Source organism: Mercenaria mercenaria, chromosome 6 (genome assembly GCF_021730395.1).
Source record: "Mercenaria mercenaria strain notata chromosome 6, MADL_Memer_1, whole genome shotgun sequence".
NCBI classification, from domain to species: Eukaryota; Metazoa; Mollusca; class Bivalvia; order Venerida; family Veneridae; genus Mercenaria; species Mercenaria mercenaria.
The window spans coordinates 10,133,372-10,151,450 of NC_069366.1; the positions used below are offsets into that span (position 1 = coordinate 10,133,372).

Sequence of the window (18,079 nt, forward strand, 5' to 3'; positions counted from 1 at the left end):
TTTATGTGTGGCATAAGTGAAAATATAAAAACAACATGACAACTTACTTGGTTTTATGTGTGTCAATCTCATCAAAAAGACTTCTTAATTCTTCTTTGCTCATCACTCCATCAGCGAAAAAGGCTACAAACTCCTCCCACGATATTTTCCCATCATCTGAAATATATTGCAAGAGCTGCAGTTGCAATGAAAAAAGAGCTGAATACATCAGTGATGAATGCATCCTTTTAAAGTATATATTGGCCTTCCTTACATCATTTAGGAGTTAATGGTTTTGGTCCCATGACCTTTAAAACATGACCTGAAGAACAATATATTCGTTTATTTAACCTTTAGCCTGTGGGCTGCAAGTGATTGTGCCTTTGCGACCAGTGCAGACCAAGATCAGTCTGCACTGTTCGCTATTCAGTCAGTAAATTTGAGTGAACACCCCTTTAAATAATAAATGGTATTGCCCAAATTGAATGATGGACCAGTTCATTTTAGAAATTTAGCAGGCTAAAGGTTAAAAGATTCTGATAATTGACTGATGAAATTACATTTTGTTTTTGGTTTAGCATGATTTTTCAGCAGTATTTCATTTATAAACATGTATGTAACTGTGGGCAATTAACCTAACCAGTTTTGCTGGACTTTGTATCCATACAAACTTGTTCTCAACATGTAACTGCCAACTACTCTATAATATTATAAATCCGAGGTGGAGAATGAATGATTTCAGACACAACAAGAAAGATCTTTAAAAATGATGGTCGGCGAATTGTAATAAGGAAAGAAGTTTATGAATTTTTCATCTAACATTCATCTTTCATCTAACATTTTGCAAAACTAAACACCGCACTTTAACAATTTAAATTGTTCTCTTTTAATTTTTCGCAAAGGTTTCGTAGGGTTAGACGAATAATTACAGCAGTAGTTTGATGAAGATTCATGAAGCAGTTCATGAGAAGAGGTCATTAAACGTGTTTATATTTTTAGCTAAATTGGTCCCTATCCCCATTTGTAACAAAATAGCAGGAGACCTTACGATATTGTTACAAATCGAGTTTGATAAAAGTCCATCACATTTTAGTGGTTAATGCGAAGAAAGGCATATCTACTTTTAGCTATAGTGGTCCCTAATAGGGCCCAAGTTCCTATATAAATAAATTTGGAAGAGGACCTTATAATGATGCTCCAGACCAAGTATGACAAAGATCCACCAAACTGTTCATGAGACGCTGTATAAAGGCATTTCTAGTTTTAGCTATAGCAGCCCCTAAAAGGGGTTAAATGTCCCAGCTGTTGTTAGTTGGCTGCGGACCTAATAAAGATGCTACAAATCAAGTTTGATTAGAATACATGAGAAAAAATCAATTAAAGGATTTTTTTTATTTATTATTTTTATTCATTTCTAAAATAGGCCAACTGATCCCGCTTTAACAAATGCATATTCGCTATTCATGAATCTTTGGACAATGACGTCACACCTATAAAAAAGTGAAGGTCAAGCAAAACATACAATTGTAATTATTTCAATATTTCTGTTTCATAAGCAAAGTTTGACCGTAGTCATATCACACAGATAAACTGTATGCAGCGTACCTTCATTTCAGTGTAATGAGATTCAGTCATTATATAGCATATATATAATAAAACAGATTTCAACTGAGTTCAATATTTGCATACCATCCTAAAGAAAAATATTCATATATAATAAATCAGTTAAATAATTTATAACAAATATATCAAAGCAAACAAGTACTCATTTTAATATGCAATCTGAATAAGTCACAAAAGCAAGAAACCTTTTCATATACAGACGACAATTGTAACAAGGAAAATCTTTTAAAAATCACTTCTCTACATAAAAGACTCTTATCACACCCTTATTCATGTGAAACACAGACCGTATTCAGCTCTTTCTTTAATTTGATATATGTTGGTATTTGAACAGGTTTTTATCATATTTATTAAACTTACTTATCATTTTGAGATATATCAATATTCATGCTAAATATACTGAGCCAAAGTTAGCTTTAAAACTGTGAACAGCGTCGTTTAGGATAAACGCTTTGTCTACATTTCACTCAGCGTAGCACAATCAACAGAGTGAAAGAAATTGACACTCTCGTCCAATCAGGCAGAGTGTTGCATAAATTTTCCATTTTGATAAATTATCTACAATGCGTTATCAAGTAGTTTGATTTGCAAACTGAAGTCACGTGGCATAGGTAACGAAAACGAATTTAGACGGTGTCGCTGAAAAATAGTTTAGTAAAAATAAAAGTTATGAAACCTGTGCATTGCAAGTCACCTCATCACAGTAATTAAGTGTGTGAAGTTTCAATCTATTCCAACAGGTTGTTATTGAGATATGATTTTTACAAAAGTTAACCAAATCAGGATGCTGAGGCCGACACTGACACATATGCAGACACATTCTAATGGGTAAGTGTAATATTTCTAACTATTTCTGGAATAATCAAACCATAAAAGTGAGTTTGGTTTTAATTTCTGGAATAGTCAAGCTAAACATTTTAACAAGAGGACCATAATGGTCCTGAATCGCTCACCTATCCCCACATGACCCAGTGTTGAACTGAGTATGACGTCATTATTTCTATTATTTGACATAGTGACCTAGTTTTTGAGCATAATGTGACCTAGATATCATCAAGATAAAAAATTCTGACCAACTTTCATGAAGATCCATTGAAAAATATGACCTCTAGAGAGATCACAAGGTTTTTCTATTATTTGACCTAATGACCTAGTTTTTGAAGGCACATGACCCACTTTTAAACCTGACCTAGATATCATCAAGGTGAACATTCTCACCAATTTTCATGAACATCTCGTGAAAAATATGGCCTCTACAGAGGTCACAAGGTTTTTCTATTTTTCGACCTACTGACCTAGTTTTTGATCGCACATGACCCAGTTATGAACTCGACCTAGATATCATCAAGCTGAACATTCTCGCCAATTTTCATGAAGATCCATTGAGAAATATGGCCTCTAGAGATATCACAAGGTTTTTCTATTTTTAGATCTACTGACCTAGTTTTTGACCGCACGTGACCCAGTTTCGAACTTGACCTAGATATCATCAAGGTGAACATTCTGACCAATATTCATAAAGATCCCATGAAAATATGGCCTCTAGAGAGGTCACAAAGTTTTTCTATTTTCAGACCTACTGACCTAGTTTTTGACCGCATGTGACCCAGTTTCAAACCTGACCTAGATATCATCAAGGTGAACATTCTGACCAACTTTCATGAAGATCCATTGAGAAATATGGCCTCTAGAGAGGTCACAAGGTTTTTCTATTTTTAGACCTACTGACCTAGTTTTTGACCCCACGTGACCCAGTTTCGAACTAGACCTAGATATCATCAAGGTGAACATTCTGACCAATATTCATGAAGATCTCATGAAAAATATGGCCTCTAGAGAGGTCATAAGGTTTTTTCTATTTTTAGATCTACTGACCTAGTTTTTGATCCCACGTGACCCAGTTTCGAACTTGACCTAGATATCATCAAGGTGAACATTCTGACCAATTTTCATGAAGATCTCTAGAAAAATATGGCCTCTAAAGAGGTCACAAGGTTTTTCTATTTTTAGATCTACTGACCTAGTTACTGACCACACGTGACCCAGTTTTGAAATTGACCTAGATATCATCAAGGTGAACATTCTGACCAATTTTCATAAAGATCCCATGAAAAATATGGCCTCTAGAGAGGTCACAAAGTTTTTCTATTTTCAGACCTACTGACCTAGTTTTTGACCGCACGTGACCCAGTTTCAAATTTGACCTAGATATCATCAAGATAAAAAATTCTGACCAACTTTCATGAAGATCCATTGAAAAATATGACCTCTAGAGAGATCACAAGGTTTTTCTATTATTTGACCTAATGACCTAGTTTTTGAAGGCACATGACCCACTTTTAAACTTGACCTAGATATCATCAAGGTGAACATTCTGACCAGTTTTCATGAACATCTCGTGAAAAATATGGCCTCTACAGAGGTCACAAGGTTTTTCTATTTTTAGACCTACTGACCTAGTTTTTGATCCCACGTGACCCAGTTTCGAACTTGACCTAGATATCATCAAGGTGAACATTCTGACCAATATTCATAAAGATCTCATCAAAAATATGGCCTCTATAGAGGTCACAAGGTTTTTCTATTTTTAGATCTACTGACCTAGTTTTTGACCCCACGTGACCCAGTTTCAAACTCGACCTAGATATCATCAAGATGAACATTCTGACCAATTTTCATGAAGATCCATTGAGAAATATGGCCTCTAGAGAGGTCACAAGGTTTTTCTATTTTTAGACCTACTGACCTAGTTTTTGACCCACGTGACCCAGTTTCGAACCTGACCTAGATTTCATCAAGGTGAACATTCTGACCAATTTTCATGAAGATCTCATGAAAAATATGGCCTCTAGAGAGGTCACAAGGTTTTTCTAGTTTTAGATCTACTGACCTAGTTTTTGACCGCACGTGACCCAGTTTCAAACTTGACCTAGATATCATCAAGATGAACATTCTGACCAACTTTCATAAAGATCTCATGAAAAATGTGACATTATTGACTTTACCAACATTCAGACTGTCACTGAGAGAACATTACTGACTTAACCAACATTCAGACTGTCACAGAGAGAACATTACTGACTTAACTAACATTCAGACTGTCACAGAGAGAACATTATTGACTTTACCAACATTCAGACTGTCACTGAGAGAACATTATTGACTTAACTAACATTCAGACTGTCACAGAGAGAACATTATTGACTTTACCAACATTCAGACTGTCACAGAGAGAACATTATTGACTTTACTAACATTCTGACTGTCACAGAGAGAACATTCTTTTAGAATATATTTAAAATTGTTTTTCATTCCTTTACCTGGATTTACATAATTATGCACTTAAAATAAATGATATAACTCTGTACATTTTTGTCTGTTTGTATTCTACACTGCAGGTTCAATGGCGACTATCTAGCCTTGATTTAATGTTAAAGAGTTACCTACCCTTCTTGTCTGCTCTCCTGAACACCTGAAAGAGGAAAAACAGACGTATAATTTTTATTGTAATATGTAGTTTGTGCATCAAAAGAAAATGGGGTTACCTAAAAATAAACCTTGCTTTACTTTTAATGGAGCAAAGTAGGACATTATTAATGGAGCCAGGTAGGACATTATTATAACAGGAGACAGGGGCCAACAAATGAGCATTGTGGTGTAACCCTAGAGATATAACATGTAGATCACCTGAGATACTGCAGTCAACTACATTAACTTTTTTGGATCTGTCCTTGAGAATTAACTTGATCTAGTGTATTGGCCATTTCAGTGTTTAGGCTAATATCAAGACTGTAAAAACATTGTCCACCATTGCCAATAAGATAAATAACAGCCTTGCCTTTCTTTGTATGAATCTGACAAGTTGCTCACAGAACACTATTTCACCAAGGCCCAATTTTACCAGGCATATTTTAGAATATGCCAGCTCCTGCTGGGACCCAATTTAAAGAGAAGCATCATACAACTGGAAATTGTTCAGTGTTGCTATACCAGCTTCTTCAAGAGCAATTACAAAACAACCAGCAGCACTAGTCAGATGATTGCAAGCCGGCTGGCAGACACTAAACAAAAGTTGCACCATCACAAAACTTGTGATGATATTCTGCATCCACCGCAACCTGGATGAAACAACAAATGTGATCTATCTTCATCTAAATGCCATAAACAAATGAGGCAACTATACTAATTTACATGGTTCCATCCTGAGACTCAGTCTCTGACAAGTATCTACAATCTTTTTTCTCTTTTGTTGTCAGATTGTAGAATTAGCTGCCAGTACAAATGGTAACAATAGACAGCATAAAGCCATATTAAAGTCCGACTGTTTACCTTAACTCTATTAGGTTAGGTTTCAATTTATCTCTGAGTCGACAACAAGACAAGTGGTCATTCAGAATGAATGGATGGACAGATATCTTCATGCCGAAAAATATGTACTGGCAGTTCTACAGATATCTGAGAAAACTGACAAATGCCAGAAGGGATCTGCTGTCAATTTTGCATTCTTTGGACTGGCGTAGTTTCTGACTCACAGGTCCTTGCATTGTTTGGCCTTTCAACTTTGGTCCTGTGACTGTCACCATGTTTTGCTAGATACTGTAAAATCATTGAATTTCTTGGGCATGAAATTTCGTGATTTTGGTCAAAATGGCAATTTCCTGGGGATATGAATTCGTGGATATCAACTTTTGAACATAAAATGAATGGGAATTTTACATCTTCGTTGGGATTAAATTTCATGGATTAACTCAACAATGAAATCCATGAAAATTAGTCCCCCACGAATATTTATGATTTCACAGTTAACTAGACAGGTCTGCACATGATTCAAACAAACTAGTTTAGATATTATGCTAATAACGTAGCCTTTTGTCATTCTTCACATAGTATGGTAATATAAACAGCTGCATGGTTGATATTAAATAATTAAACTAGAAAATGCTTTTGTAAAAAAGCGCATGTCTCCCCCAATGCAAAGTCCTATAGGCAAGAAGTCAATAGGGGTCAGGAGCGAAAGTCAAAGAGACACTGATGGTTGGCTGCAATAGGGATCATCTACTTGGCATGTCCAGTCATCCCGCTAAATTTCAACACTCTTGGCCTAGTGGTTCTCAAGTCACTGTTCAGGCTCCTGTGACCTTGACCTTTGATCAAGTGACCTCAAAATAAATAGGGGTCATCTACTCTGCATGTCCAATCATCCTATTAAGTTTCAACATTGTAGGTCAAGTGGTTCTCAAGTGATTTCCAAAAAATGATTTTACATGAACAGGCCACTGTGACCTTGACCTTTAATAGACTGACCCCAAAATCAATAGGGGTCATCTACTCTGCATGTTCAATCATCCTATGAAGTTTCAACATTCTGGGTCAAGTGGTTCTCAAGTTATTGATCGGAACTGGTTATCAATGTTCAGGCCTCTGTGACCTTGACCTTTAACGGAGTGACCCCAAAAACAATAGGGGTCATTTACTCTGCATGAACAATCATCCTATGAAGTTTCAACATTCTGGGTCGAGAGGTTCTCAAGTTATTGATTGGAAATGGTTTTCCATGTTCAGGCCCCTGTGGCCTTGACCTTTAACAGAGTGACCCTAAAATCGTTAGGGTTCATCTACTCTGCATGACCAATCATCCTACAAAGTTTCATCATTCTGGGTCAAGTGGTTCTCAAGTTACTGACCGGAAATGGTTTTCAATGTTCGGGCCCCTGTGACCTTGACCTTTCACAGAGTGAACCCAAAATCGTAAGGGGTCATCTACTCTTTATGACCAATCATCCTATTAAGTTTCAACATTCTGGGTCAAGTGGTTCTCAGTTACTGACCGGAAATGGTTTTCAATGTTCAGGCCCCTGTGACCTTGACCTTTAATGGAGTGACCCCAAAATCAATAGGGGTCATTTACTTTGCATGTACAATCATCCTATAAAGTTTCAACATTCTGGGTCAAGTGGTTCTCTAGTTATTGATCAGAAATGGTTTTCAATGTTCAGGCCCCTGTGACCTTGACCTTTGACGGAGTGACCCCAAAAACAATAGGGGTCGTCTACTCTTTATGACCAATCATCCTATCAAGTTTCAACATTCTGGGTCAGGTGGTTCTCTAGTTATTGATAGGAAATAGTTTTCAATGTTCAGGCCCCTGTGACCTTGACCTTTGACGGAGTGACCCCAAAATCAATAGGAGTCATCTACTCTTCATGACCAATCATCCTATGAAGTTTCAACATTCTGGGTCAAGTGGTTCTCCAGTTATTGATCGGAAATGGTTTTCAATGTTCAGGCCCCTGTGACCTTGACCTTTGACAGAGTGACCCCAAAATCAATAGGGGTCATCTACTCTTCATGACCAATCATCCTATGAAGTTTCAACATTCTGGGTCAAGTGGTTCTCTAGTTATTGATCGGAAATGGTTTTCAATGTTCAGGCCCCTGTGACCTTGACCTTTGATGGAGTGACCCCAAAAACAATAGGGGTCGTCTACTCCAGCAGCCCTACAACCCTATGAAGTTTGAAGATTCTAGGTCAAATGGTTCTCCAGTTATTGCTCGGAAATGAAGTGTGACGTACGGACGGACGGACGGATGGAAGGACGGACGGACGGACTGACGGACGGACGGACAGGGCAAAAACAATATGTCTCCTGGGGGAGACATAATTATCAAGACACAAATTTCTCCTTAATTTAACATTGTCTTTCATTTGAAAGATAGATATTTTGGCCAATTACTTCAAGAAATGAAAATCAATGAAAGAGAAATCAACACACCTGAAAAGTTCTTGAATTATTTTAGAATTCTTATTTGCAATGTAATTTCAAGGAAGAATAAGACAGAAAACTTACTTTTCATATTACAAAATCCAAATTTTATTTGGAATTTTGCTTAAGCAAATAAAAATTTTCAAAAATGAAAAATTATTTGACAAATTGTTATATACCGTAAGTTTATTTGAAAAAAAAAAACAAACCAAAAAACAACAGTTTGTTTAAAGAAGCAATAATATCCCAGGAATAAGCCTTATACAATCCCCTTATTGGGATGGCTTTAATATTTATAATTCTCATGTTGTAATATTACATGTACCATCCCTCTAAGCGAAAGCATACTATTTTGGTGCCTATAATTATTATGTTCAATAACTGTGTATGATTTAAATTGATTAAGAAAGGTTAATATTAAAAGTAAGAAACATGACATTAAGATCTAATAATTACTGTAACTTATTAAGGTAAAAATGCAGCTATACATTTTCTGTGCATTCTTTTGATTTATTTGCTCTACAAATTACAACTGATGAATTATTCAATTATTATATAATTTAAGTAATGAGAAAAATGGTATGAAATATGATCATCTGTTGCAGTGTTGTTTTACTAATCAACATGACTGTCATGCCAATTAATAGACACTTCCAACAAAGTTTGTAAATTTTTTATTTCCTCGAGCTCCCTTTCAGGTTGGAAGTGTCTAGCTGTCCAGTTACCGGATGGCTAGCAAATCCTCAGGGGATTTTCTAGCTGTCCGGTAATTGGTTTCTTAATGAATAAGTATGATTTTATATCGTTTAACTGTTATTTACTTATGATATCAATACTTATTTGTAAACAAAATACTGTGTGAATACATACCAAAGTATATTTTCATCGTCTCGAATAGATTACTGATTTTTCAGTCAATAAAACAAATGAGATCGTGTTTGTATACAAATCCACCGACCTTCTATTTTTAGAAATGGTAAAACATTGATCGCCGAACATCCATGTTATTTTGTAAAAAGTGATGTTTTTCTAATGGCCTAAACTTTAATTCTTAAAACACACAATTATAATTTTTTTTTTTATTTATTTAATGGAAAGCTTATAAAACAAGCAATTCATAAATTAATTTTGACTATTATTTTGAAATGAAATTTATGGATTAATTATGAACGCTTAACTACTGTTTTTCTAAAAGTTTTGAACATCATACTTCCGCTACTGAAATTAAATACATGTCATTTAAAACAGTTATTCATTTAAAAAATATTTGAATACTAAATTGTTAATATTTCAAAACAGTTTTAATTTTGAAAATCCAGTGAAAAAGTTGTTAAAATTTAAAAATTGCGATCCCATAAAAACATTGTTTTGCCCGCCACCAGATGAACAGATTTTAATGAGTGACGTCACGACGATTTCGCCATTATTGATTTCTGCCAACTTTCGTTTTAATGTGTGAAGTTTCAATCCATTCCCACATGTGGTTACTGAGATACCAGCTTACATAAAAAACTTAACCAAAATCAGCTAAGTCGAAAAAGGGGCATAATTTTAAAAACATGCAAAGTAGAGTTATGGGACCTGCACAGTGCATGTCAGATCATGACAGTGAACAAGTGTGTGAAGTTTCTATCCATTCCCATTAGTGGGTACCGAGATACCAGCTTACATACAAAACCTTACTAATAACCAAAAATGTCTAAGTCAAAAAAGGGGCATAATTTTGAAAAAAAGCAAAATAGAGTTATGGAACCTATGCAGTGTAAGTCAGTTTAACACAGTGAATAAGTGTGTGAAGTTTCAATCCATTCCCATAAGTGGTTACTGAGACACCAGCTTACATACAAAAACTTAACCAAATTGGGATGCTGACGCCGACATACGGGCGAGTCCAATAGCTCTACTATTTTTTGAACAGTCGAGCTAAAAATCTCTGTTAGTAAATAGGCAGTGGCTAGAGAACCGGAATCGGTTCCCTAGACTGCGAACTTATTCGTCCGGAACCGGTTCTCTAAGCAAAATACCGTGCATAGGCTAGGGAACCGGAATTTTATTTCTATGCATAATACTGCCGAAATCCACTTTGTTTCTTTTGGTAAGTATCATGTGCATGTTCTTATCTAAATAAGTTAATTAATTTTACCATTTCAGCAAGCTATGCCCTATTTATTTGTGTTTACTGTGTCTCCCGTAGTGTACCCGCAGCATACTGTCCACCATATTGGAATGATAAAATAAACTAGTACGAATGAATGCGAAATCGTCGACACTGGAGCCGAAATAAACTTGAAATTTTAACTACTTAAAAGGTATAGGTCAATAAAAGAAACGATTAAAACAAAATAAGTAATTTCAGTATTGATTACATATCTTTGAACGTGAAATGTCGAGGTATTACACACCAGTATTTAAAGTGATGAAAGAATATGTATGAAGTTTTAAGGGCAATTAAATTAGTTTGTTCATCTATAAAAATGTAATGACGCAAATACAAACCAATATTATTTTAAATTTAAATAATTTAAACATAGTACAAGTTTAAAGCAAATAACATTTAAAAACTGCAAAGTAGTTTTCACGCATTTATTCGTACTAGTTTATATCATTTGAATACGGCAGACACGGTACATATGCGGCGAGTACACTCTGGGAGACAGTAAACGCAGATAAATGCAAGGGCATGGTAAAATTAATTAAGATAATAATATGCATGACATTTACCAAGAAACAAAGTGGATTTCGGCAGTATTATGCATAGAAATAAAATTCCGGTTCCCTAGCCTATGCACGGTATTTTGCTTAGAGAACCGGTTTCGGACGAATAAGTTCGCAGTCTAGGGAACCGATGCCTAGTAAATAACATATATCATTTCTGATTCATTAAGGAATCTATTACCGGGCATCTCAAAAATCCACTGCGGAGTGTCTAGCCGTCCGCTAACCGAACGGCTAGAACGTAGGCTAGGCGTCCAGTTACTGGACTGCTAGACACTTCCTTTCGGGTTTTCTTATCAACAGATTATCAGATTATCAGTCATGAAATATTCACAATTTCACATTAAGGAAAATGTGTGCCTTTGGAGCACATAACATTTGTCCTATAAATGCGACAATGTTTAAATCTGATTATCAAGAGACTGTCTCTCAAATAAATAATTACAGAAGAGATCAATTGACCATTTTATTTATCCGAACTAAGCCTGTCCGGAAACTTTGAACAAACACCCGGAAATCATTTAATAAAAACAAAAAAAATCAGCGCGAAACTGAAGATCACATTCATAAAAGAGACTAGACACCAAAATAATGTTAGTAAACTCGGCCTTACGTCCAGGAAAATGGACATTCCCTTCTCAACAACAGTGGTCTCCGACATAATTTGTACTTTTTTGGATAATAACAAATGTATTCCAAATAACACGGATTTTTAGCTGACTGGTCCACAAATAGACATGTGAACCAGATAACCAGTCTACCGTTGTCATCATAAACAACATGGCCGCTGCAGTGAGCAGGAGAGAACCTTATGTTGGAGAAAAACATAAATGCTTGAGACAAGGTAGAATTACCAGGGAAATAGCCTTGCATGGAAACGTTACTTTTGTAGAGATGTTCTCTCTTGTACGCCCTAGCATAATTTCTTACAAAAACAACAAGTAAAAGCTTACCTGAAAAGTTATTTCCTGGTTCAAAAAGTCATTGAATTGGATTAGGTGCAAATATGTATGGCATAGTCTTTAAAATCTCAAAGGATATAATCTTAATGAAGCACATTGCCAAATCACAAGTAAGTAAGTAAGGTAATGAGATCAAACTTTTCATGGTAAATATGGGGAAATCTGACAAAGGTTAATTTGAAAGAATAATGCCATTTCTATGTTTAAATTTCAAAAAAATCCTTATTTATATACTTTATAACGGATATATAACTAATATGAAAAAGGCAAAGCCTCTGAGCGAGCGTAGCTTAAACGGCAAAGAAACTATTCACTGCTTAAAACAATTCCGAGAACCTATTCACTTGAAAAGAAACAAAAATTTAGTGTCATTATACCTGTAACAGCGAATATCATACGTTGCAAAATTTATGGAAAGCCGGTGTCACGGTGACGTCATTACCAGTTTGTGGCGTTCTTATGGCTTTATGCTTATTTATGACATTTTATCCCATTTTCTGGCCAAAATCATATTTTTTTCTACCAATTGGAAATCTTTCTTGCATTATTTTTGAGTGATGGATAATATTCAGCAATCAAATGAAGTTCTGTATTCACTGCCAACAAAGCATTTCCTGTGAGCACCTGTCCTCTATGGACACGCACTTTGCAAATAAAAGCAAAATTGAAATTATTTCCATAACATAACTTTTTTAAAAATAAAGACACCTAATGAACATAGAGATAACTCAAATATAAAATTAAAAAAAAACAAAAACAATTTTCCCGACTTTGACGGAAGTAGAACAAAATGGCGGCACCCAAAATGGCGGCGCCCAGACGAGAGGAAAATTTTTCAGCTACATCACTTTCCCCCATTCGGCACACCTTTGTTATATTCGCCTACACATTGCCGTAAGGCGAGCTACGCGCTCGCAATTGCGCTTCGCGCAATTGCTCGCGAGCTACGCTCGCTAATAATTGTGACTAAACTTTGAAAAAGTTCACAAATTTAATCAGGTCTGCTTTTTTTTAATTTAGACCATAAGGCATGTTTTTAATGAATTTTGTACTAGTTAATTCAGGCATCATCATGCGTTGATCTTCATTGTTAAATTGTATTGCCATGGAAATATAATAAACATGATTGTTATGTATATAATTTTATCTGCTTTTTAACTGAATCAATCAATGAAATGATTTCTTCCCACTTTGTTATATAAAACTAAACTTAAACATTTAAAGTAAATCCTGGGAGAGAAAATACCAAGGTCCCTACTGGGGCTCGAACCCCGGACCTCGAGATCTGTAGGCGGACACTCAGCCACATAGCTAAAGGGTTAATCCAACAGCAAGGCTGTTGGAAGTGGCCTATAAACCTACTATTACTACACTTCTCCCCCTTTACTTTTTAGAGCTTACCAGCTCTCCAGAATGACACTCCATGCCCACCGCACGAGTCCGTCAAACACTTCTGACACCATTAAAGTAAATCCTGGGAGAGAAAATACCAAGGTCCCTACTGGGGCTCAAACCTCGGACCTCGAGATCTGTAGGCGGACACTCAACCACGTCGCTAAAGGGTTAACCCAACAGCAAGGCTGTTGGAAGTGGCCTATAAACCTACTATTACTACACATTTTATTTTTGGTAGAAATATTATGAGAATTCAATCTTTTCTTGTTGAAGTAATTTAAGTTTCGAAATAATTCTACCTCAGCTTCTTAGGTTATTGTAACTAATAAAAAAAATTGATCTTTCTGAGTAGATCCCTATTGAGGACAACATGTCTGAGACTTTATTTTCAGCTGTCAGAGTTTTTCCACCCTCTTTCAAGACTTTCATGTTATACCAATTCCCTTTGAGTTAACTATTTTGTCTTTATAGTAAATGGAGTGTTACAAAATAACAGTTTTTCAGAGTAATTTTTCAGTCAGCAGTTATGACATACACTGCTTTTTGTGTTAGTCAGTGACTAGTAATTTAAGCCTATATGACTAGTCTAAAACTCTTGTATGTGAGTCGCATACATGTATGACTAGACAATCATGCATGAATTTTCATAAAAGATACGGAAATACTTGTACAAGGTCATTCACTTATTTGCCTTAGTTTTTATGATCTACCGTATAACTGGTTATTTCTGCGGGTGCAAATTTTTGCATTTTGGGCATGAAAATGGGTATACTAATTTCCGCAATTTTAATTTCTGTGGATTTCTCTATTTTATACCTGTCTCTGAAATATCTCGCAGTGCTTTCTCTAAGCCTGGGAAATTCATTGCGGAAATGTCTTAATGTTTCCGTCGGTCCATGCATACTTGCATATTTTGCAATTTGTGCCTGATCCTTCGGCGAATACGTTGCATATTTTCCCCTCTTTTTACTTGATGAACTTTACAATTTCATTGCAGTCATTTATTTCCTGTGGTGACAAGCTATCAGAGAAGGGCCCGTTAGGAATCGAGAAGCCCTTTCTAACAAGGTTTTTCAGCAGAAAAACACCAAACTAGCTGATTGTACACGATAAACTGATAAATTCTTTTGTACTTTACTGCTAGTGTTACAAATCTTTATCGATAAAAGTTAAGCGAGGGGCTACTAGCACGATACGTGTATTGATTAAGTAATTTAAAGTACACAGGTAAAAAGAGGCGACAAACGGGGCGACCGGATATACGAAACTACGAAATATTTGCGAATTTGCGGCTGGAAGAGACCCGCAAAATATCGCAGAAATTACCTACCCGCAGAAATAACCAGTTATACGGTATTCATTAAATCACAAAATTATCTATCATGTATCATAGCTTCGTTTTCGTCCCTATTTCGCTCTCTTTGAAGCTAATGGCAATGGATTTTATTGCTTTATTGTAGTTTACGAAGAATGTGCAATAGTATTTTAAGCCTTAAAATGTGTGTATTTTTAAGGAAATGCTATGAAACATAAATATTATATATTCTGATGTATGACATGATAACCACGTTAAATAATTTTGTAAATAACACAGAGGCTCTGTACTCTGTTTGCTTTTCCTTTATACATGCAATAACAGTTCCTCTGTATTTATACTAATATTTGTATATTTGTATTATTATATGTGACTCTTCATTGATTTGGAGGAATAAAGTTGTATATACATGTTTGTAAACTCTAAAATTCTACAATTGTTTGTAGGTTTACAAAATGTATGATATTAGGTATAGTCAAATTGTTATTCAGTACATTATGATGGAAACTGAATACTGGTATTTGACAACTAGACTGTTATATGAAATTGTACATATTTAACAGGGATTTTGTGTTGTCTCCCATTATTTAAGTATTTTTTACATTGGTAATGTTTAACTTTTACTCTGCTAAATTTGCAAAATGGACTGGCCCATCATTCTATTTGGGCAGTACCACTTATTAATCAAAGGGGTATTCACTGAAAATTTACTGACTGAACAGGGAACAGTGCAGACCAAGATCAGCCTACACATCCTTATCGCAAAGGCAGAATCAGTTGCTGCCAGCAGGCTGAAGGAAAAACACATAATTATTTGATCAGACAAAGTGAACTTTTAACCCGTTTCATATAAAATATAAAATACACATTATACTAACTGTGACAGATTATTTTTAAGTAGACCAGGTTAATCTATATTTTACCATTTTATAAAAGTACGTCTTGAAATTTACAAGTAATCATACCCGTTGTATTCTTTAATACAATCATTATTCATATGAAAACCAGCTTTCTTATACCCCCATGTACAGGCCCCATCCATGTACACTCAACAAAATTCCTAATTGGTCAGTTTATATTGTATTACAATTTTGTTAATAATGCATGTATTCACACGAAATTTCACATACCGACATTTGAATCTAGGTACTGCAGCTAATTATTGATTTATTTTTGGCTGACCCACAGCCAGTTAAAGTAACCGCATTAGGCGTTTTGACTAACATTACATATTTTGCATGTGCAGCGCATGTGCACCAACATGGGCGTGTTCGTTTACACTTTTGGCATTACTGACAAAAGTCATACTAGAAAAACACACATCATGGTGAAATTGACACAAGAGCAATGCATCTTAGTCTTAGACTGAGCTGTTGGAATGTTGCTAGCCGGGACACATTTACGACATGTGTGTAATTATTTTTGCAATTTCAAAAGAATTTTGATAATATTAATTTGTTTGTAGCTGTTACTTTGATGGTTATTTCCATTTTCAACCTTATTTCTGTTTACAAGAACCTTCAGTCGTTGGTTATCTACCATCCGCGCTCTTTTGGCAAAATTTAACCCAAGGACAATTCATTAAAGTGACCGATTTTGAGTAAATTTGTTGTAAAATTCCGACAGCCTGGGCGCGTTGCTCTTGTGTCAATTTCACAATGATATGTTTTTTTCTAGTAGGACTTTCGTCAGTAATGTCAAAAGTGTTCACTAACAAGTGCAATTTGGTGCGCATGCCCTGCACTTGCAAAATATGCGATATTGGTCAAAACGCCTAATGCGGTTACGCTGGCCATTAGCCGGCCAAAAATAAATCAATAATTAACTGCAGTACCTATTCAAATGTCAGAATGTGTCAGTGAAATTTCTTGTAAATACATGCATTATTAACAAAATAGTAATACAATATAAACTGACCAATTAGGAATTTTGTTGAGTGTATTTATAGATTTTTTACTATATTTTACATCAAGTGAGTACTAAAGTTAGCCTTGTTACTTGTTTATATTACCTTTTGAATTAAAGGCATACGCTAGAGTCTCTGTATGTGGGTGAAATTTTTCCCAATAACAGAATTGCTTCAAACTTTGGATATTTAAGGACAATCATCTAAGAAACAAAGATATGCAATAAAAGTCATAAGTCACCAGTATTGAAAAAGAGTCATCTGCCCTTGAAAATGGCATTTCCCCCAAAACATATACTGAGACTCTAGTGCACACCTTTAAAGACGCTTGCTACAGTTTCGTAATTTCTTTCTCAATAATAGATTTTAATGAAATGTTCTGTACTAAAAGATCATGTTATGATGTATTGAAAAATGAAATAAAAATACTAGGTCACCAGCTTTGTTTCAATTTAATTTGCCCCTAGATATAGTGCTATTTTAAACATTTTTCAAAATTTCTGTAATCCTAAAATATATTTCAGTAAAGAACAATAATCAGCATAAATTTGATTATCTAAGCATTTTTATAATGGAAAACAATATATCTATTTGAAACATGCTCAGAGAAATCAAAAGAACATGGTTTTGTAAAGAAAGGAATACTTGTTAAGCAGACCTAAGGGCTATTTTTGCATATTTTTGTCAGTTTTAAGTTGGTACTTCTGCTATTTTATCTAGTTTCACATAATAGAATTTAATCAAACTCTGCACATACCTTTGGTTATGTCTACCTAATCTAAAACAAAAAGAAAATTGATAGGTCACCATATTAGATTTCGCTTAAATCAAATTACAACGAGATGGGGCGTGGCAGGCATTTATAAAACGCAGGTTGGCACGAAATACTCTTTCAGTGTTTGAGCAAATGACTTAGAAATGTATATATAAAATTATCAAATGGCAGGTTTCTTAATAATAGGACTTTAAGGTGTTTCTGAAGCATTTTGATGGCATAGAACGATGAAAGTTTCCGCCTTTTTTTTTTAAACAAAACCTATAGTTTACGAATGTACAGTAAAGGTACGGTACGTGATTAGAAACAGCTGTGACTCAATGCAGAGTTGGAGCGTTGGTATAAATAACAGACTCCCGTATATGTCGGATTGAAGCAATTTGAACTAAAAGTACTTTAAATGTATATATATTTTGTAACCATGGTGATACTTACCCTAACCTTTAGTCAGTATATTATACATTTTGTACATTAAATGCATGCGAACATACAATAATTTGTGAATTTTTGCCGTATGCGACATTAGATAATCACTTCCGGGCATGCGCAGAAGACTGCACCAACACTGTAGTGAGCTACATCAAAACCAAATTGGCACGGTGTTGGGGTAAATATCGACCCGTCCGGAAAAACTAGCGAGTGCCT

General features: G+C 35.2%; 2 protein-coding genes across 2 annotated transcripts in view; one reads left to right on the forward strand and one right to left on the reverse strand.

Annotated features, from left to right (window-relative positions):
• Positions 1 to 11,826, reverse strand: part of LOC123549700 (N-terminal EF-hand calcium-binding protein 1-like) — a 31,904-nt gene extending 20,078 nt beyond the window's left edge. The window contains exons 1-3 of the mRNA XM_053545054.1: positions 11,695 to 11,826; positions 5,050 to 5,074; positions 48 to 156 (exon numbers count right to left, since the gene is read on the reverse strand). Of these exons, the coding sequence (XP_053401029.1) occupies positions 48 to 156; positions 5,050 to 5,074; positions 11,695 to 11,742 (182 nt within the window). The 5' untranslated portion in view covers positions 11,743 to 11,826. The remainder of the gene's footprint in view (positions 1 to 47; positions 157 to 5,049; positions 5,075 to 11,694) is intronic.
• A 10-nt stretch (positions 11,827 to 11,836) lies between these two features.
• The window catches only part of LOC123549698 (MORN repeat-containing protein 1-like), a 65,416-nt gene continuing 59,173 nt past the window's right edge, over positions 11,837 to 18,079 (forward strand). The window contains exon 1 of the mRNA XM_053545053.1: positions 11,837 to 11,925. Coding sequence (XP_053401028.1) covers positions 11,862 to 11,925 — 64 coding nt within the window. The 5' untranslated portion in view covers positions 11,837 to 11,861. The remainder of the gene's footprint in view (positions 11,926 to 18,079) is intronic.